The sequence below is a fragment of the Salmo trutta genome, chromosome 19 (genome assembly GCF_901001165.1).
Source record: "Salmo trutta chromosome 19, fSalTru1.1, whole genome shotgun sequence".
NCBI lineage: Eukaryota > Metazoa > Chordata > Actinopteri > Salmoniformes > Salmonidae > Salmo > Salmo trutta.
Window position 1 is genome coordinate 48,175,149 of NC_042975.1, and position 22,103 is coordinate 48,197,251.

At 44.6% G+C, this 22,103-nt stretch overlaps 2 protein-coding genes across 5 annotated transcripts; both read left to right on the forward strand.

Annotated features, from left to right (window-relative positions):
- The first annotated feature begins 90 nt into the window (after window positions 1–90).
- rab38c (RAB38c, member of RAS oncogene family) lies at window positions 91–3,452 on the forward strand. The gene is made up of 3 exons (XM_029701523.1): window positions 91–870; window positions 1,401–1,669; window positions 2,717–3,452. Exons 1-3 carry the CDS (start codon window positions 678–680, stop codon window positions 2,876–2,878), a joined length of 624 nt encoding a protein of 207 aa, XP_029557383.1. The 5' UTR covers window positions 91–677; the 3' UTR covers window positions 2,879–3,452.
- Window positions 3,453–3,858: 406 nt separating this feature from the next.
- On the forward strand, window positions 3,859–21,737 carry LOC115154860 (phosphatidylinositol-binding clathrin assembly protein). Of its 4 annotated transcripts, none has more exons than XM_029701525.1 (19): window positions 3,859–4,988; window positions 6,979–7,121; window positions 7,383–7,458; window positions 7,658–7,760; window positions 8,018–8,111; window positions 8,231–8,342; window positions 8,513–8,619; window positions 9,579–9,620; window positions 11,561–11,646; window positions 12,032–12,125; window positions 12,264–12,394; window positions 12,721–12,821; window positions 18,056–18,187; window positions 18,327–18,357; window positions 18,505–18,643; window positions 19,010–19,033; window positions 19,143–19,199; window positions 19,506–19,625; window positions 21,356–21,737. In XM_029701525.1, exons 1-19 carry the CDS (start codon window positions 4,859–4,861, stop codon window positions 21,386–21,388), a joined length of 1,755 nt encoding a protein of 584 aa, XP_029557385.1. In that variant the 5' UTR covers window positions 3,859–4,858; the 3' UTR covers window positions 21,389–21,737. The 4 variants fall into 4 exon arrangements, with proteins under 4 accessions (XP_029557385.1, XP_029557387.1, XP_029557386.1 ...); XM_029701527.1 differs by having other exon boundaries at window positions 4,859–4,988; window positions 21,374–21,737; XM_029701526.1 differs by having other exon boundaries at window positions 4,859–4,988; window positions 18,071–18,187.
- Window positions 21,738–22,103: the final 366 nt, after the last annotated feature.

Sequence of the window (22,103 nt, forward strand, 5' to 3'; positions counted from 1 at the left end):
GTCTCCGCAATTACGCGCTGCTCTCAATAGAGGGAGCTACACTGGGTGCTTTAAAGGGACATTTAAATGTAGGTATTTTTTTTCTCCCGAAGATTAGATTCGGGTTATCTTTGTGGGCTACTGTGTAGCCTAATGTTCTCTGAATGATTAAATAGCTTGTGTGCGAATCCTGCTCTGAAGTAGACCTACAGTAGACTATTGCTGGGTAGAAGATAATGGGTGTGGCTGAGTCTTGGCAGTTTTCAAATGTTTTGGTATCATGACATCGGGTGGAAAACTGGTCTCGAAGTGACTGGAGGGAGGGAAACTCATTGCGGAGGTGTTAGAGCTATGGAGTAGACTTTTTTTTGAGGAGAAAGTTGGCCTACGCTGAAAATATCATAAGATCAAAAGTTAACATTTCGTGTTGGTTACGGTCGATGGAATCAAGTTGGATTACATAATTTGCTTGATTTCATCCTTTGGATATGAAGGCATAATTTCGGATGGGTGCACCGTGACGTAGGCCAACAGTCAACATTCAATGTTCTATATGGAAACACTTGAAAGAATGTAGGCTGTAGTTGGAACGGAATTAGTATTAAATCATAATGTGTCTTTTAGAAAGCCATCATCACTGGTAAATAGTGAATCCCGTGGTGTGCGTTTTGAATGGGCTGTTGTACAAAAGTCAGACCATGCAGCAGGAGCATTTGTTCAAAGTTCTCGTTATAGGCGACCTTGGGGTCGGAAAAACGTCCATCATCAAGCGTTATGTCCATCAGATCTTTTCTCAACATTATCGCGCCACTATTGGTGTCGATTTTGCGCTCAAAGTTCTGCACTGGGACAGTGACACCGTTATACGACTACAGCTTTGGGATATTGCCGGTATGTCAATTTGACTTTAATATTTTACTTTATATATCCATTCATTGTAATACCAGTGGTTTGGACGATTCGTCAGACTTTATTAAAATGTTGAGCATTTTGTGTAAAATCATATTTATGTTTTCAACAACTCAATAGGCTTATCAATGAATTAACAGACTTTTATGAGAATGATATTTAGTTTTATCCATAGATAGCCAATGTTACATGAATCATCCTAGTGAAGGGTGTAAAGCATGTCTCCCTATGGTATTTCATGTGCACTGTGGAGGAATGTGTCTTGTGTTGGGCTCAGCTGGTCTCATGCTCATATTAGAGTCACATGAGCACTGCAGTTATTGCCAGGAGTCTCTCTCTCTCTCTCTCTCTCTCTCTCTCTGTAATATAAAAAACCTGACCAGTTTATGGATCGTGCCAAGTCATAATGCAATATAATTAGATAGTTAAATACTTATAATGAAAGTAGAGATAGACCAGTGCTGTGTGCCTCTGACCCTGATGTGTGCTGTTCTTGTATTTGTTTGTCCCAGGACAGGAACGCTACGGAAATATGACTCGTGTGTATTATCGGGAGGCAGTGGGAGCTCTGGTGGTGTTTGACGTGACCCGCGCCTCCACATTTGATGCCGTGCTCAAGTGGAAGGACGACCTGGACACTAAGGTCACCCTGAGTCATGGCAAACCTGTCCCAGCTGTGCTGCTGGCCAACAAGTCCGATCAAGTCTGCTCCCAGCAGCCCAGACTGGACGCGTTCTGTCGGGAAAATGGATTTGTGGGATGGTTTGAGACCTCAGCCAAGGTGAGGAAGAAAGATACTGAAGCTTGTGTACTGTAGCCCTAGCCTCTCCCAACTGCTGCGTGTGGACTGCTTCATGGCTGGCTAGAAAGTCTTGGGTTGCCCTAAAAGACATCATGTCTGATCACTTGCAATGGAGTGTGTGTGTTTGTGTGTGTGTGTGTGTGTGTGTGTGTGTGTGTGTGTGTGTGTGTGCGCGTGTGCGTGACAGACAAGCCTCACAATCTCAATGATTCTAAATATTCCACCGACTCCTGCTGAGGAACTTTTTGGCTGCTAACATTTGACAGTCTTGCTCCTATGGAAGATCACTATGTAGAATGGTATCTCTTATTTTTGGGGCTCCTGAGTGGCGCAGCGGTCTAGGGCACTGCATCTCAGTGCAAGAGGCATCACTAAAGTCCCTGGTTTGAATCCAGGTTGCATCATATCCGGCCGTGATTGGGCGGTGCACAATTGGCCCGGCGTCGTCCGGGTTTGGCCGGGGTAGGCCATCATTGTAAATAAGAATTTGTTCTTAAAGGTTAAATCATAAAAAAAAAAATGAAATTACAAAGAGCATACATTGGACAACAGCCTTTGATTGTCAGCTTGGGTTACTTTAAAGTGTTCAATGAAATGCAATCACACTCGGCTGATAAATACATGAGATCAGCTGAAATGAAATGTTAGCATACTCTGGGGTATAAGGACACAGGCTAATTAGCCGAGGGGAATGTGAACAGGAACGTGTGAAATGGTCCAGAAGGCTGTGAAAGGTATGTTCCCTTCTCACAGACTGAACCTGAGAGGAAGGGGACACTCACAGCCACTCTCTAATGAGTTACTCATTTGGGTGTGAAGGCTGAATGGGTGAATATGTCACTGGGGCCTACCCAGCTGATAGCTTACATTAATAATGATGGAAGATTAGCAACATCCTTCTGCCTGGGGTAAGAGGATTTTGAATCCTGAGCAGATCTGGCCTGGGAATACTTCCCATCTGAGATCATTCTGAGGTCTATTTGTCATTTAGCTGTACATGATTTTGTCTTCTGTTTTATCTCGTAGGAGAACACTAACATTGAAGCGGCAGCGAGATGTCTGGTTGAACATATCCTGACCAATGAAGAGAGTACGGTCTTGGATTCAGACCCAGATGTGCAGGTTCTGCCTGGGTTCAACAACAGTGTTAAAGAAAGAGTTCGCTGTGGCTCATGTAACAAATTCTGACCCATCAAAGAGAATGGAGAAAAAGGAAGATCTTCAAGGGTCTGTATGTGTCTCTCTGTAGTCTGTCGGACTGGTCCAATTAAAGAACATCTTCAAGAGAAGCTGAGAGGGGCCATGGGAAAAATACGTTATGAGAGAGATGTGGTGTATTTCTCTATGTGGATTTAGGATCATGTTTGTGTGAGAAATGGTAAATTGGTAACATAATGAGTGGAAACATTTTTCTTTTCACAAGAAATACATTCTTGTAACTCCTTGGGGTGAACCGCCTCTCTACATTGTGAAAGCAGGGCTCTCCCTCATTTCAGTCCCTCAGACAACTAAATGACAAAGCAGAGAATGTCAGCAACGACATGACACACATTACGATGTCTACAGTCCTATAACCAAGGATATCTGACCGTGTGATATAAAGATGTGGTTATGATTGAAGTCAGACTGATACAAAAAGGGTGTTTCTGTTTATAGGAGGGGGGACAACACTGCCACAGTGCCTCGGTGTACCTATACTGCACATGCAGTGTAGGCCTATAGCTTTAACTTCATTAAAATGGCTTTGATGTGGGGTTCGGCAGAGTTGTCTTGTCCATTTCTGTAGCCTATGTGTTGACCATGTTAGTTGTCCAACACAGCATGTTAATGCAACGTTGTTGCTATGGCATTATATTATTAATTATTATTATTATCACCACACAGGTATAAAAGGATAGTATTGATGTCAGTTCTCCTCTCATCCTAATCTGCATCCTCCACCATGAGTTGATCCCAGGACGAGGCTGGACAAGAAAGGGAGAGAACCAGTGAATTCTCAAACCTTTTCATATAGTTGGTAGCCTATAGAAATTCATTTACATCCTGTACAGTATTTGTAAAATAGAGGAAGCCAAATAGAGGAAGATAACATCCCTAATATGAGTCAGATGGCCGAATCTGACTCATATTAGGGATTGTATCTCACTCGGAGGCCGAGTAGAGTCACATTTGGGACAACATGCCTAGACATTGCGTGTGCTGTCTATCCTACATTCCCATAGAGAGCTGCAGGGAACTGAGAAGCTGGTGCTTTGCGAAAGGCTTGTTGTTATAGTCCAATGACAATGGTATTAACATCAATAGCACACTAACCCAGGGGTTTGTCTTCAGATGTGTCTGGATCTGATTGGACAGTGCTGCAGAGTCAGACAGATTCCATCCACTTCAAATCAAGAAGCAGCTGCCTACTATTCAGTTACGGTGTTCCGCTTTAAGATGCCCTGCCCGGACCCTTTCCAAGTCACCTGATTCATAGGCGACACTGCCATTTTACACGTGAAGTTTGAGTGAGAAGAAGAGAAAAAAAAAATGAATAATCGACTACCTAACAAAAAAACATTTGTAAAAAGATTAAACGCAATCAGGATAAACCATATGGAGCACGTCAATTAAAGGATATGGGGAAAGGAGGAGGAGTCACTGCCACAAGACCTCGACACGAACAGAGGGGGGCTTGAGAGGAGAAAAAAACCCATTCATACGCTCTTTTGTAACGTCTTCAAAATTAGTCTAGCCCCAATCATAACCAGAGCGAACGTCGCGTGATCACCAACCGAGGATTGGTAGGCTAACTAATCAATGATTGTTGCTCTCCTGATGCTCAATTGTATTCATGCAGGCTACTGTTGCGGCTGTACACTCTAACCGGCATCACCGTTGGAAAGCTATTACCGGGATATATCGTAGCATCGCGACCTCCGAACGAATCCTTCTGACCTGATATTGGCGTGGGTTAGGTTTTTGTATTTGTATTCGTGGGACACTGGATTGCCATTTCGTTTACTGAATGTAGCCGTCAATTTTATTTGGCCGCCGTATGAATTCTCCCATCGGATACGCGTCAGTGTACGTTTTTGTTTTCAGACGGGCAGTTTGTTTAGAGGGCACCCTCTCTATCATAACTAAAGACAATTTGATTTCTGATTCCCCAATTACTGCGTTTGGAATATGTCTGGACAGTCTATCACGGATCGGATCGCTGCGGCTCAGCACAGCATGACAGGATCCGCTATAAGCAAAGCCGTCTGCAAGGCCACGACGCATGAAGTCAGCGGACCCAAGAAGAAACACCTTGACTGTAGGTTAAGTCCACCACCACCAGTGCACCGCCGTTGCTACATACTAGCAACAAAAGCATTGGTTACATTGAACATTCAAGACGACCTGTATTTGTCATTATGTACATCATGTTTGGTATGGCCAAGGGTTTATCGAAATGATTCTATTAGACTATGAATAATTGCGCATCATAGGCTTCAACAGCTCAGTAGTCAATCATTATCATACAGTGTCATTATCCTACAGTAGTCTATCGCGTTGTAGCCTGAGCATGATGAGACAAATATATTATTATTACTGAGTGTCATACAAGAAAATCAATCAAATGTATTTATAAAGCCCTTTTCACACCAGCAGATGTCAGAAAGAGCTGTACAGAAACCCATCCTAAAACCCCAAACAGCAAGCAAATCAGATGCAAATGCACATATTGTGATCGTAAATAGCCCGCTACACTTTATTCATCATTGTATGCAGTAATATTTTTTTGTACATTTCCCTTTTTAATAGGCTATGAAAATGTTTATGGCAGCGTAGGTTTAAAGAAGCACCATTGGAGTCAGTCTACCTATTGCAAACCATTTCTTCATATCCTACTGAGTTCTAGAGGACAATGTGTCTAATTTAGGTATAATACCTTAGTACATCGTGGTGTATGTATGTAGCCTTTGAGTTTTCTCAGCTACGTCAGTTTCTGATGAGCTGGTGTCTGTAGGTCATTCATATTTGTTCAGTGGCAGCAGTGTCATAGACAATCTTGATCTCAACATTTTGTCTGTTTTATCTGTGTGTGGGAATGTGGAACTGGAGTAATTATTGGGTAGAAAGTATTTTCTCCACGTTTAACTACTGAGGATTATGTTAGGTGGCTTTATACCCAAATAATGACTTGACACAATCAACATCGTGTCCAGTCAATCAATTAAGATCAATCAGTCCTGTTCTGGGCTGCAACAAATGCCATAGACCCAGAGGGTTATTGGTTCAGTGAAACAAGGTAAGCTCGTTGGGTCCCAGGTCTCATCATGTGCTGCCAGCTTGATTCTTTTCTGGGGAAGGAATGTTTAATTGTATAATTCTTTGCCCAACCTTTATCCAAACTAATCCAATTGTGAACATTTTTAGTCACCTTAGAGTCATGCTGAGTGGAATTACATGAGCTAAAATCTTGTAGTCATAAAAACTGCCATTTCTCTGAGTGGCATTTGGGAAGACTTCAAATGTGACTTAAAAATGTGGTACCCTACTGCAATTTAGTTCTTTAAAGAGTGTAATTCCTCTGGATTGTCCAGGCGCCTTGATATTCCATTTGTATTTCCTTTAAATTCCCTTTTAAGGTTTAGCATAAGCTTAGACTCCTACAGTGAAATGTCTTGAAGGACTACACAATCATATTCGAGGTTATTTTTATGACGGTCTGTTTTACAATCAGATTTCCAATTTGAAGTGTTAATTGCAGGCTTAGTCGCTGTAGTTAAGGCATAATAAGTGAGAGTTAATTCACTAGTAAAAGAATGTGGATCTTTTTAAAGGGTGCGAGGGGCCGAGCAGAGATCCAACTGCCGCTCGGGAGTTTTCAGCATGACAATATGTTTTCGCTAACACTGGTATCCAGCCTCGCCACGCTAGCTTTGCCCTTGTGTGGGTGCAAGCAAGCTGGGTAATGCTCGGTATCAACAGCCTATCCAGTAGGGGGCTGGAAGCCATAGTGAGCCTCGATCGGTCTCGCTCATCGATGTCGCAGAGTGTTTGCATAAAGTTCAGCTTCCCCAACTTTGGTCCCACTCTGTTCACGTCTGTCGCCCGTGCTCGCGTCGTCAAATGGGCCTCCACCCACTTCGCTTCTCTTCCATTGGAAATGAATGGATTTCCGTAGTTTTATCGCCCGCGTCGTCTTCGGTGAAGAGGCACTGTGTGAGTTGATCAGCCTTAGCGTAGAGTACAACATTTCTTAAGCACCGAAAGCACTATTAAATGTTTCAAATGTCACCATTCCGTGTCGTCGGCAGACCTGATCCACTGCACCAACGAGCTGAACGTGAGTGTCCCCCACCTGGCTGACACGTTGTTCGAGAGGACGGCCAACAACAGCTGGGTGGTGGTGTTCAAGGCCCTCGTCACCACGCACCACCTCATGATGTACGGCAACGAGGTGAGTCACCCACTGACTGACTGGCTTCACTGTTAAAGTGGACCTCTGTCGCTCAGTTGGCAGAGCATGGCACTCGCAGCACCAGAACACTGGGAACAATTCACGGGGACACCCTTACAAAGAAAATGTATGCACGCACGACTGTAAGTCACTTTGTATAAAAAAAAATCTGTTAAATGGGTTTACAGTATATTATTTACTGATTTAATCTTTATTCTTGCTGGTTATGATCACGCTGCCGCTCTCTCTTTATTCCACCAGCGATTAATCCAGTATCTGGCGTCCAGAAACACACTTTTTAACCTGAACAACTTCTTGGATAAGGGAGCGTTACAAGGTACTGTTGGGAATTTGTCCGTGGAAGCAATTCCACACCACACTGTACATAAGTCACAGGTACAAAACAACATAGAAACGTGCAATGAATAAACAAAAAATGTGCAGTTCAAACCGTCGTTCTGAATGCATTGCAGAGGTTTGGCTCTGTAAACCACCAACTAGCACTTATACTAATACAAGTGCTCCCTCTCTGCCAGGTTATGACATGTCAACGTTCATCAGACGCTACAGCAGGTATCTGAATGAGAAGGCCATGTCCTACAGACTAGTGGCTGTGGACTTCACCAAGATGAAGAGAGGGTAAGATGTCCTGTTGCGGCTGAGCGTGGAACACCTCCCCCGTGTCACACTAAGATGCATCATTAAGCTACATCAGTGGAGACGGGTCTTAAATAGATTCAAGGTAACCCAGCTCAACTGGCCAACTCATTTCAGCAGCCACTTTGGAAATGGCGCGCGTCATCATGATTGACACGGAGATGCTTTATCTGTTCAGAGCAACGTGTTTGTCAGTCGCTTGTCCTGTTAAGGCGGTGCTCCGTGCCTCTTGTCGACAGGGTCGATGGTGTGATGCGCACCATGACTGTTGAGAAGCTGATCAAGACTCTGCCTATCATTCAGAATCAGCTGGATGCACTGCTGGACTTTCAGGTAGGCTGCATGGGGGTCCATGGTCTTGGTGGTCCTTAAATGAACATGGGGTACATGATGACAGGGAGCTGTCTGCAGGAGCTCTCAATGTGTTGTCTTTTCGTCTGTCATTTTCCCAGGCTAACTCTAACGAGCTGACCAATGGCGTCATCAACAGCGCCTTCATACTGCTCTTCAAAGACTCCATCCGCCTCTTTGCCGCGTACAATGAAGGAGTGATCAACATGCTGGGTAAGTACACTCTATATCTGTTAGATCACTGTGGTGCCGCTAGGATGTCGCTGTGCTGTTTGTAAATGTATACTATATAAAAGAAATAGCCCGAATCCTTGTTTATTTTTGTTCAGTTTTTCTTTTTGTTCTTTCGCCGAGTTAACCTGTCTTCTTCTTGTACCCTAAAGAGAAATATTTTGATATGAAGAAGAACCAATGCAAAGACGCCCTGGAGATTTATAAGACGTTTCTGAACAGAATGACCAAGCTGTCAGAGTTTCTCAAAGTTGCAGAGGTAATGTTTTCCCTTTTCCACTTGTGTTGAGGAAAGGAAGGTTTCTGATAGATCCAGCAAGAAGGTGGGGCTCTTCTCCCGGACCTCTGCTCTTCTCCCCCTTTCTCTCTCTCTGTCTCTCTGTCCCTCTGTTGCTGTGTGGTGGAGGCTAATGCTGGTCATGAATGCAGAGGTCAGCCTATTAGTGGGCCTGAAAAGCTCAAGGTGAAGGCCCCTCCATGTGCTGCCTGTTTTGATGCCTGCATTGCATGTCTTAGCAAGAGGTTTTTTTCCTTACTCTTTCCTTCCCTTTCTCTCTTTTTCAATGATGAATGTCTGCTGTTATCCACGTAAAGTACTACTTGCAAGTCACGAGGCCCTGTTGCAAAGATAATCCGTATCTCTCTGTAGTTTTCTAATTTCTCCTGCATTCTTTTATTAAAAGGCGTTCTTGCTGTCTTTACTGATTTGGTAACTATTTGGAGGAAGGTTTGGGGTGATGGGGGTGTGTTTCTATCCAAAAACGGGCTAACGTTGACTTTAAGGGCCCATTCATTTACTCGTCTAACAATGTGTTTGTCATTTGTTCCCCTGCCTTTTTTTTTTTTCGTTCAAAGTCAACATTAGTTGTGTGTTTCTTTTGGATGTTTCTCACCTTGCAGTCACATGAGTATTACAGCCCAATGTACCCGGCCCACCTGTCAGTGGCATTTCAGTGTGTAAACATTCATTTCAAACCCAGTCTTCAGATCCTGTGTGTGAGTGTGTGTACGTGTGGGCATGCCAATTCCCCTGCCTGTTGTCTTTTTGTTGTTTTGTTTCTAGTCACTGCATGGAGTAATGGATCCTTTGGTTTGATTCTTCTTTCTCCCTCCTCCACACACCTACCCCCCCTTTATTCTGTGGTTGTGTTCGTTTGTTTATTATGTTTGGTTTTTGTTTGCCCCCCCCCCCCCCCCCCCTCCTTTTTTGTGACACAGCAAGTTGGAATTGATCAGGGTGACATCCCAGATCTCACACAGGTCAGTGGTGCATTTCATCTCAATATCTCCCATGTCGCTCCATTCTAAACGCACCCATTCCCTACTCACCCTACAGGCTTCCAACCGCCCCCTCCTTTTCTACCTGATTTTTTTTACCTCCCTCTCTCTCTGAGTTCTAGGGTAGAGAGGGCCTACATCCAAAAAATGGGTTCCTAATATGTGAACCTTGGATTCTGCTGCGCCATATTTTGTTTCCTAAATTTGGAGATTATGTTTTGCACAGACTTCCCTGGTCTTATGTGTTTCGGGCAGATTTTAGGCAGACCGATGCTTTACGTCTTTTACTTAGACTTGAGTCTTTTGTATAGTTGAATCACAGTTTTCTAAAGTTAACCCACAAAATATTTTATTTTTTCTGTTTGTTTGATTTTGAAATGGCGCTGAAAAGTCAGGCACCTCTTCAGCCTCTGTCCTAACAAATATGGGCGTATGGGGCTTGTGTGAGGCCCATATAAGCCTTTTGTACATCAAGGGATGACATCTCTTGATAAAATAGCTTAGAGGAATCAAGCTCTTGATTTCTCTCACAGTTAACTTTGCGTTGCCTCAAAATGAACACTATATTGTATATCTTTTTCCGGACAAGATATCCCATCAAAATAGCTGTGGGGAGAGCAGTGAATGGCTTCTGCCAAATAGGTTTCTGCAAATATTACTTGATTGGCATACATAATGCAATCCTAAGCACTTGCACAACATCTGATGTGATGCTACAAACACTGGTTGAAGCTTTCTTCAATGACAGTAATGGTGTTTCCCTCCACATGGGGCAAAATAAACAGGAGCAAACGTTTCTGTCAATTATGTCGTGTTTGCGGTGCTTATGAAGACCTTATGTATCCCTGTTCAACTACATAGTAACCCATGTCTTTACTGAGCTGTAGATTTTTTTTTTCTGTTTATTTGAAACTTTTAGTATATTCTAGATTTCTCAGAAGAAGGATATCCAGAATTCTCATTATTCTCTCTTATTCCCTCAAAATAAGTATATGAACATTCTTATTTTTGCAAGTTACTGCATGTGTTAAGATTGCATTCTGTAATGAAAAGCAAATGTTGGGCTGAAACATGGGTATCACATGTGGGGAAATGAATTCGCTGATCCTTGGTTTATTAAACCATCATTTTGTATGTCTTTATAAAATACACTGTTCATTTCCCAAGTGTGTGTGTACCTCATTTTCATCAGACGTTTTGCCTTTCTGTGAGTTAACTCGTTTGGCTTCCAAACCTTTTTGAACTAGACACTAAAGCTAATCACCAAATTTGACTGTCTGCTACTAGAATTTCTCCTCTAACCTGCAAAATACATTTATGAAATTTGATATTCATGAATGAATGAATAGTTACCCAAATGATTATAGGAAACGGAATCCATTGGTTAACTCACAATTTATGGACTGGGATGTGTGTGTGTGTGTGTGTGAGAGCATTTATACACCTGTGAAGGGGCTTCTAAGCTCCTTTCCGTATGCCAACAGACGATGTGATGTGTTCTGAACCCCACAGGAACCGACACACTGTACAAATGACCTCCCAGGCCTGTGTACTTGCTTGCATGAGAGAGGACTGATCTGTGCATGTCTGGCTTGGAGCCAAACCTAATTATACCAGATGTATTGTCTTACGTACAATACCTGCAAATATGGAGACTATACTGAACATGAATAAGCTTAGGACAATGTGCCACTTGGCCGCTGCGTTTGTGTGTGTGTGTATGCGCGGGGCGCGTGTGTTTGTGGGCGCGTGTGTCTGTGCGCTTACTCGGGGCGCAAATGTCTGTTCCTGTACGCGAGTGTATGCAAATGCAGTGTGTGTGTGTGTGTGTGCACGCGATTGGGAAAACAATTGTTCTACACAGTGCTATCCTCACTTGGTGCATTAATGTTTCCCCGTGCCCCCCCCCCTCCCTCCACCAGGCCCCTAGCAGCCTCCTGGAAGCCTTGGAGCAGCATTTGGCCTCTCTGGAGGGGAGGAAAATCAAGGAGCTCTCCACAGCCACCAGGTAACCAACAAACAGACACACACAAACACCCACTGGTGCTAATGTTTCAGGCATTTACACTGAAGCAGGCATTTCAGAACATTTGTCACTCACTGAAGCTTTGATGGATATGAGGATGAATGTGCAAATGATGCTGGGCCAGTGTTCCACCCTCAGCTAGTATGTCATCTGGACCACAACGGCAATGCAGCCTCATTTATCCTGGATTTGGGAGTGTTTAATGTGTTTGTGTGTCAGACCTGTCTATTGTATGACAATTACGGCATGCAAGAGTCCGAAACGTTCACCAATAAAGGAATTATTCATGAGTGGTCAGTCCCAGAATGCCGTGTGTGACAGTGAGCGTACATGGTGGTCACTGATAAGCGATGTGTGATCCCTCCAGAGCTAACACCTTGTCTAGCGCTGTGTCGTCACTGTCCAGCACTGGGATCTCTCTCAGCCGCATGGACGAGAAGGAGGACGAGAACAGGCTCAAGGTCAGACGGGGTCACAGTACAGCAACATTTCATTACAATGTAGATGCGTTGCGGTATGAATGAGTCTGAATATTTTTTTTCTCAACCCTGTTGTACTGTCACTTTTTGCGGGCTTGACTTGCTGCGTTCGTCCCACAGGACGAGGGGGCCAAGGTGATCGACGTGCAGACGCCGACCGTCTCTCCCGGCTCCCAGTCGGTGGGCAGTGCCAACGGCAGTGGGGCCACAGACCACTTCTCCAACTCATCTGTTGTGTCCGTTACAAATAAGTAAGCAGACCCTACGGTCTGATAATCCTTGTGCTTAAGTTAATACCTATGGGTGTGTTTCACACAGGTTGTTCAGTTTGTATAATATAAACTGTATGCATCTTATTTTAAAATGGCAGGTGGTTAAATCACTTCACAGTATATTAGTTGGGTTATTCGTGGAAAGGACCTGTGAGCCACGTTAAAATGGATGGCCGAATGGCAGTGTTCCAAGTGGTTGGTCCTGTCCGCTGTAACTCTCTTCCCCTCTGCCCTGAAGGGGTCTGCTCTGCTATGATTTTGTTTTATCTCTGTTGTCTGTCTGTCTCTCTCCTCTGTTTCCCCAGCGTGCCAAATCTCACCAGTGACTTGTTCAACCTCCAGCCCACCTTCAACCCGAACATCCAGACCATACACACTGTTCCGTCTAACAACAACGCCTGGGGAGGTGAGGGACACAAAAACACATACTGACACATGCGCGCACGCACACACACTATACTCTTGAAGACTAGTATTGTATTTAAAACGAAGGCAGGTACATTGAGCAGATTGTGATGGACAGAAATCAGTCACTGCAGGACATAAATAAGATATTAATTGATGTCGACCCCAACCTTTATTAGAAGAAATGAAATGTCCAGTTTTGTCCCCAATGCAATTTCCTCCTCTCCTCTTCCCTGCTACGATACCTATCCCTGCTGGATGCCCCCTCTCTCTGATTGGTGAGTCAATATGGCTTGTATCACTCTACTGGACAGCTGACAGGACTGAAATAGCATTACAATATGCCTGGGGCTAGGGTTATTGCCTGTAGCTTGACTCGCTCTCTCCCTGTGTAACCTGCAGCCCGACTCTCTCTCTCTCTCTCTCTCTCTCTCTTTCTTTCACTCACGCTTTCTTTCTCTCTTCCTGCAGTCTGACTCACTCTCTCGCCCTCCCTGTGTAACCTGCAGCCCGACTCGCTCTCTTTCCTTCTCTCACTGTGACCTGAGACTGACTGACTCTCTCTCCCTGTGTGACCCAGACCTACTGCTGAGCGATTAACCATTTTTTGTTTGTATGTTGTTGTTATTAACCAGACCTGCCAACATGCAAGCATTTTGCTACCAACTACACAGTTCTCTGTCCATGTGTGCAGGTACGAGATTCGAGTTAAAAGTATGCAGAAATGAATAGGCCATGATTTTAAAAAACAACATTTTAATAAAAAAAATGAATCCACTGAGTAAATCTAACATCCTGATTCTCGAGCTGCAACACACATGCATGTACGGAGTTTGTGTCAACAGACATGGAGATGAATAGATCCTAGCTACCCCGTGTCTACTTCTCCTGTTTGTTGTGATGTCAGCTGTAAGCTGTACGTAAACACATGGGACAAATCCCTTTTCGACTCCTTGTGTTGTGGAAAGGTAAACACTAATTGTTTCAAGCTAACGTTAGCGAACATAAGATGGACACTCAGTGGGCTCTAAAGTGCCAGCAGTTCACTCGCATTTGCTAGTGAAAGAAATGAAACGCAAATACGAAAAATAACTGGTCGCATTTGTGCGAGTGGGATATACATTTAATTCTGCGTCCCATTAGTTGTATTTTCCACGTAACATTACGAGGGTCACGCAACCTGATAGACCGTCACTGTAATTATGATCCACGTCACAAAATGCATGACAAAAGTATATTCAAAAATAAATATAAACATCTTGGCGTTAAATGGAGTCGGGAGTTTAGAAGACTGCGCGATGATGCCTACCCAATGCGTGTCTGGCATTAGCTATAGAGGCAATGCTTCTAAAAATGCATTTGCACTAGATTAGCAAGTTGAATCTCCAATTTGCCGCACGCGTCTAGTACTCTTGAAAAGTTGGACAAGGTTTAGCAGGTCTGTTAAACAACTAATTAACCGATGTCAGTACTATTACTTGAGTTCCATTTAGTTCTGTTTTTTTTGTGCGCCCAGTGCGCGGTTTCTCTACAGCGAAATCAAATCATTCACGAGAGAAATAATGTCAAGAACTACGTGGGACGCTGGGCTGAAGGGAGTTGTAGTTTTCACGAAGCAAATATTCAACTTATTTCAGCGCCAAAGTGTGGTAATTAACTACAATTACAATAATCCTTTGCGCCCGTCCTTTCCGGCTCGGACAGAGACGGATACACTTTCCCGCCTGCTAAGTTAGGAGACACACAGACCCGCAGAGACTGCATGAGAGAGGAATGGAGAGAGTTCGCGTTATCTACCTAGAAGAACTAGTCAAATGATTTCGTCAGACAGCTCTGCAGCATACTTAGGCAGGCTAGCCTAGCTAAATAGGATGACTAAAGACAGCGTTAGATCAAGCGTTAGGTCAAACGACCTCCACTCATCACTGTCAAACGCTCCCTGAAACATTTCAACGAGCAAGCCTTTCTAATCAACCTGGCCCTGGTATCCTGGAAGGATATTGACCTCATCCCGTCAGTAGAGGATGCCTGGTTATATTTTAAAAATGCCTTCCTCTCCATCTTAAATAAGCATGTCCCTTTCAAGAAATTTAGAACCAGGAACAGATATAGCCCTTGGTTCTCCCCAGACCTGACTGCCCTTAACCAACACAAAAATATCCTGTGGCGTTCTGCATTAGCATCGAACTGCCCCCGCGATATGCAACTTTTTAGGGAAGTTAGAAACCAATACACACAGGCAGTTAGAAACGCCAAGGCTAGCTTTTTCAAACAAAAATTTGCTTCGTGCAACTCCAACTCTAAAAAGTTCTGGGACATTGTAAAGTCCATGGAGAATAAGAACACCTCCTCCCAACTGCCCACTGCACTGAGGATAGGAAACTCTCACCACCGATAAGCCCACTATAATTGAGAATTTCAATAAGCATTTTTCTACGGCTGGCCATGCTTTCCACCTAACTACCCCTACTGCATTCAACAGCACTGCACCCCCCACAGCTACTCGCCCAAACCTCCCCCATTTCTCCTTCTCCCAAATCCATTCAGCTGATGTTCTGAAAGAGCTGCAAAATCTGGACCCCTACAAATCAGCTGGGCTTGACAATCTGGACCCTTTCTTTCTAAAATTATCTGCCGAAAATTATTGCAACCCCTATTACTAGCCTGTTCAACCTCTTTCGTGTTGTCTGAGATTCCCATAGATTGGAAAGCAGCTGCTGTCATCCCCCTCTTCAAAGGAGGTGACACTCTTGACCCAAATTGCTACAGACCTATATCCATCCTACCCTGCCTTTCTAAGGTCTTCGAAAGCCAAGTCAACAAACAGATTACCGACTATTTCGAATCCCACCGCACCCTCTCCGCTATGCAATCTGGTTTCAGAGCTGGTCATGGGTGCACCTCAGCCACGCTCAAGGTCCTAAACGACATCGTAACCGCCATCGATAAGAAACAATACTGTGCTGCCGTATTCATTGACCTGGCCAAAGCTTTTGACTCTGTTAATCACCACATCCTCATCGGCAGACTTAGTAGCCTTGGTTTCTCAAACAATTGCGTCGCCTGGTTCACCAACTACTTCTCTGACAGAGTTCAGTGTGTCAAATCGGAGGGCCTACTGTCTGGACCTCTGGCAGTCTCTATGGGGGTACCACAGGGTTCAATTCTTGGGCCAACTCTTTTCTCTGTATACATAAATGATGTCGCTCTTGCTGCTGGTGAATCTCTGATCCACCTCTACGCAGACGACACCATTCTGTATACTTCTGGCCCTTCTTTGGACACTGTGTTAACAACCCTCCAGACGAGCTTCAATGCCATTCAACTCTCCTTCCGTGGCCTCCAACTGCTCCTAAACACAAGTAAAACTAAATGCATACTCTTCAACCGATCGCTGCCTGCACCTGCCCGCCCATCCAGCATAACTTCTCTGGACGGTTCTAACTTAGAATTTGTGGACAACTACAAATACCTAGGTGTCTGGTTAGACTGTAAACTCTCCTTCCAGACTCACATCAATCATCTCCAATCCAAAGTGAAATCTAGAATTGGCTTCCTATTTCGCAACAAAGCATCCTTCACTCATGCTGCCAAACATACCCTCGTAAAACTGACCATCCTACCAATCCTCGACTTCGGCGATGTCATTTACAAAATAGCCTCCAATACCCTACTCAACAAGCTGGATGCAGTCTATCACAGTGCCATCCGTTTTGTCACCAAAGCCCCATATACAACCCACCACTGCGATCTGTATGCTCTCGTTGGCTGGCCTTCACTTCATAATCGTCGCCAAACACATTGGCTCCAGGTCATCTACAAGACCCTGCTAGGTAAAGTCCCCCCTTATCTCCGCTCACTGGTCACCATAGCAGCACCCACCTGTAGCACGCGCTCCAGCAGGTATATCTCTCTGGTCACCCCTAAAGCCAACTCCTCCTTTGGTCGTCTCTCCTTCCAGTTCTCTGCTGCCAACGACTGGAACGAACTACAAAAATCTCTGAAATTGGAAACACTTATCTCCCTCACTAGCTTTAAGCACCAGCTGTCAGAGCAGCTCACAGATCACTGCACCTGTACATAGCCCATCTATAATTTAGCCCAAACTACTACCTCTTCCCCTACTGTATTTATTTATTTTATTTATTTTGCTCCTTTGCACCATATTATTTATATTTGAACTTTGAACTTTCTTCAAACTACAAATCTACCATTCCATTGTTTTTCTTGCTATACTTTATTTATTTTGCCACCATGGCATTTTTTTTTTTTGCTCTTACCTCCCTTATCTCACATAATTTGCTCACATTGTATATAGTCTTATTTTTTTTTCTACTGTATTATTGACTGTATGTTGTTTACTCCATGTGTAACTCTGTGTTGTTGTATGTTGTCGAACTGCTTTGCTTTATCTTGGCCAGGTCGCAATTGTAAATGAGAACTTGTTCTCAACTTGCCTACCTGGTTAAATAAAGGTGAAATAAAATAAAATAAATTTAAAAAAATCAGTGGTATTCAACCCTTTTCAGCGGGGATCTTATTTTTCCCCCCCCAATAAGTTCTTGCAACTCGACGCCACCCCAAATCCGATGATGCAACCTTAAAATCGATACATTTTTAAATCAACAAATGACCTTAAATTCATTTAATTTTCTCGTCAAAGGAAAATAAAACCAATAAAGACATTTACTCAATACAATTATATCTTTCAAATGATCTTCCTCAAAAACATTTGTATATCGTCCCATCCAATATTCTGTACTCTTAATTTTCTGTTCCTGATTTTGGCTACCCCACTGCAGTACTTTGAATACCACTGCGTTAGATGGTCTGGCTGCTACTACCTAAGCCGAGATTAGATGATGTTCTGAATCAAAAATATTAAAGTCATTAAATAAAAACAAAGTAATATACAGAACTGAAATATTGTATATTTCCGTCATTTCCTATTTTTCTATTGATACCTACCCAATGTGGACATGCCAGAGACTATGGAATATTTTCAATGTTTTGGCAATTGAATGTTCACTATTTTGGACTTTGGAATTTCCATTAAAAAGCTCTAAAATCATTTTAATGTCATTATTTCATTTCCTTGATTCCTTTTTTAAATAATCAAACCGAAACCGACCTGACCTCAAAAAGCACTAATCACTCAGCATTAGCCAGACCTGACTCCCTCTCCCTTTGAGACCTGGAGCCTGACTCTCTCTCCCTGTATGTCTCTGTCCTCAGGTTTGGGGCTCCCAGGGGACCTGTTGAAGCCAGCTCAGCCCACACACATCCACAGCCCTGGTATACCACTGCAGTCTGGGGGGAAGATGATGCCCACTGACCTGGACTCCTCCTTAGCCAACCTTGTTGGCAGTGAGTCTCTTTTTTCCCTCTATTTTACATGTAGCTTTGCATATTATAACATTTTTCAGGAGTCATAAAATGGTCATACACAGTAATGCTCTGAAACAGCATCTGAACATGTAACATATCTTAACCGCTCATTTTCCAGACTTGCAGTTCGGAGGAACACCAGCCAAAAAGTGAGTACATGACATTTGAAAAGGAGCTGAGAGCAACTACACTAATATATTGGGATGTAGTTGTTCATCCAAGCATTTATGAATCCTGATCTAATCTGTCTTGCTCTAATGCTGTGGGTGTATTTGAACCCTGTGTTTGTCCATCAGGCCAGAGCTTCAGTGGACCCAGCTGGTAGAGAAGAAGCCCACAGGAGGGACTCACTGGCAGTCCAAAACCATGTGTACCACCCCCAACTGGAACCATCATGCCCCCATGGCTCCTCAACCTATGCCCATACCACAAATGGTGAGACATACACACCCGGTCACGCTCACCAAATATATTACTGAGGACAAGCCAGCAATGCAGAAGTTGGCGTTCTTTTTTTCCTAATGAAATCTAGTAGCACACATTAGAAACTCTATGATTGTCTGAAAAATCACATCTTCGAAAGTGGAAGTGGTTACTGCGGCTGTTCACAGGCGCTGGCGATTCTCATTTGCCCTCTTGTCTATTTGAATTCGTTTGCACTCTAATGATTTGTCTCTCCTCTTTTTCATTTCGTTTTTTTCATCCGCCTCCTCTCGTAAAATTCCCACTGAATTATCCGCCGCCCGTTCCTATCTCCGTTTGCCTCGTTCCCTCCTCCTCATTTCCTCAACCCTGCTGCAGAATGGAATGATCTATACTGGCTATGTAAGTACATGACTCTCTGTAGAGGGAGTCTCTGCGTTTTTCCAGAAGTACATTCCTCTGTCTTCTACTGGGCTTTCATTTTTCCGTTTCGCCCCCTCTCTCTCCGTAGGCTCCGGCTCCGGTGGCTTTTCCTATGACGACACCTCAAGTGCCTGTTTATGGAATGGTAAGGAATGATCTGCACCGTGGTACAGTACCCAGGTCAAACAATCAAATTGTATTTGTCACATGCGTCAAATGCAACAGGCGTAGTAGACCTTACCCTGAAATGCTTACTTACAAGCCCTTAAGCCCTTAACCAAGAAATAGAGTTAAGAAAATAAACTTGAATAAACTGAAGTAAAAAATCGAATAAAACGTCACACAATGGAAAATAACAATACCAATATGAGGTCGGGTCTGAGGGGGGGATCTGCACACCAAGACCATTGATACCCAGTTTACATTTCATCTCTCTCTCTCTCTGTTGTAGATGCCTCCTCATCAGATGGGGCAGATGGGTGGAGTCCCTATGATGGCACCACAGCATATGATGTACAACCAACCTGTCCTTCGGCACACCAATCCATTCGCTCCCATGCCAGGAGCCCAGGTAATTCCACTGTCCATTCCTCACTGTCTACTGTCCACTCCCCACTGTCCCCACTATCCCCACTTTCCTGTCCCCACTGTCTACTGTCCATTGTCCACTGTCCATTGTCCATTGTCCATTGTCCATTGTCCACTGTCCACTGTCCACTGTCCACTGTCCACTGTCCACTGTCCATTGTCCATTGTCCACTGTCTACTGTCCACCCCTTCCCTGTCTACCCCTTCACTGTCTACCCCTTCACTGTCCACCCCTTCACTGTCCACCCCTTCACTGTCCACCCCTTCACTGTCCACCCCTTCACTGTCCACCCCTTCACTGTCCACCCCTTCACTGTCCACCCCTTCACTGTCTACCCCTTCACTGTCTACCCCTTCACTGTCTACCCCTTCACTGTCTACCCCTTCACTGTCTACCCCTTCACTGTCTACCCCTTCACTGTCTACCCCTTCCCTGTCTACCCCTTCCCTGTCTACCCCTTCACTGTCTACCCCTTCACTGTCTACCCCTTCACTGTCTACCCCTTCACTGTCTACCCCTTCACTGTCTACCCCTTCACTGTCTACCCCTTCACTGTCCACCCCTTCACTGTCCACCCCTTCACTGTCCACCCCTTCACTGTCCACCCCTTCACTGTCCACCCCTTCACTGTCTACCCCTTCACTGTCTACCCCTTCACTGTCTACCCCTTCACTGTCTACCCCTTCACTGTCTACCCCTTCACTGTCTACCCCTTCACTGTCCACCCCTTCACTGTCCACCCCTTCACTGTCCACCCCTTCACTGTCCACCCCTTCACTGTCCACCCCTTCACTGTCCACCCCTTCACTGTCCACCCCTTCACTGTCCACCCCTTCCCTGTCCACCCCTTCCCTGTCCACCCCTTCCCTGTCCACCCCTTCCCTGTCCACCCCTTCCCTGTCCACCCCTTCACTGTCCACCCCTTCTGTCTACCCCTTCCCTGTCCACCCCTTCACTGTCTACCCCTTCCCTGTCCACCCCTTCCCTGTCTACCCCTTCACTGTCCACCCCTTCACTGTCCACCCCTTCACTGTCCACCCCTTCCCTGTCTACCCCTTCCCTGTCTACCCCTTCCCTGTCTACCCCTTCCCTGTCTACCCCTGTCTACCCCTTCCCTGTCTACCCCTTCACTGTCTACCCCTTCCCTGTCTACCCCTTCACTGTCTACCCCTTCCCTGTCCACCCCTTCCCTGTCCACCCCTTCCCTGTCCACCCCTTCCCTGTCCACCCCTTCCCTGTCCACCCCTTCCCTGTCTACCCCTTCCCTGTCTACCCCTTCCCTGTCTACCCCTTCCCTGTCTACCCCTTCCCTGTCTACCCCTTCCCTGTCTACCCCTTCCCTGTCTACCCCTTCCCTGTCTACCCCTTCCCTGTCTACCCCTTCCCTGTCTACCCCTTCCCTGTCTACCCCTTCCCTGTCCACTCCTGGCATGTGAATCATGATTCAAGGCATCAGTTCCTAAGTAGGTTAATCATAATCAGAATTGTAATGCTGTCTTTGCTGCTTTATAATGTATCAGTTACTGTTTAATACTTAATGTGTCAATGCTAATTACTGTTTGTTTACCAGTAGGTTCTGGAATTATTTAGGATCTTGTTACTATAAAACCTTTTTTGTGGTATTACAGTACCCATTTTTCTTTTCCTGAGATATTTATACTTCACAATCTAAAGCCTTTTAGAACTAGACAGATATTATTAAACCGTAACAGGCTTATTTTCCTATGCAGATGCACTTCATGTAGGACTGGGAGTATCTTACCATGACAGTAAAGCAGAGAGACAAAACAAACCAATCCAGAACCAAATGCAACGCGAGATGGAAGAGAGAAAGGAGCAGAAGATGGTGGTGTAGACAGACTGGTGACGTGTTGGTGTCGGTGCTCTTTCAGTGGCCTCTCTGTGGGATGGAACCTCTGTTACATTCTGCATCATGGCTGATATTAGAGTCCCATCTAAGTCCTTTTGACAAGTCACAGCTCACATTCATTCTGTATTTGATTTGCTCATTTGAATGGGTATTGTTCCGCCTGTTTGAACCCATGCTATGACGACGGCTGCATTCCAGTTTGGAGCTTGGCCCCCCCCCCCCCCCCCCCCAATCCGTCAGTTTCAATGGACATCTCTTTCTCTGATAGTTTGCACGCACTTTAATCAATGTGAACTTTGCCAAGGGTGTACATATGCGTCGTCCAATTAGGATCTCATACAAACCACTACAACACTCCTACGTCTTTTCTCTCCGATGTTCATGTCAGAGTTCCGGTAGCCACCGTTTTTCATGCATTTCAATGCAAACATTTTGGACTTGACTCCGTATTCATTCCATTTTTTGTTGTTGTTGTTTCACAACCAGTTATAGTAAGACATTGGATAAATGGCTGGGAGACACATGGCTTGTGTACGTGTGTGCATGTACAGTGTATCTGTCTGTGTGTTCATTTGCGGTGCACTCGGATC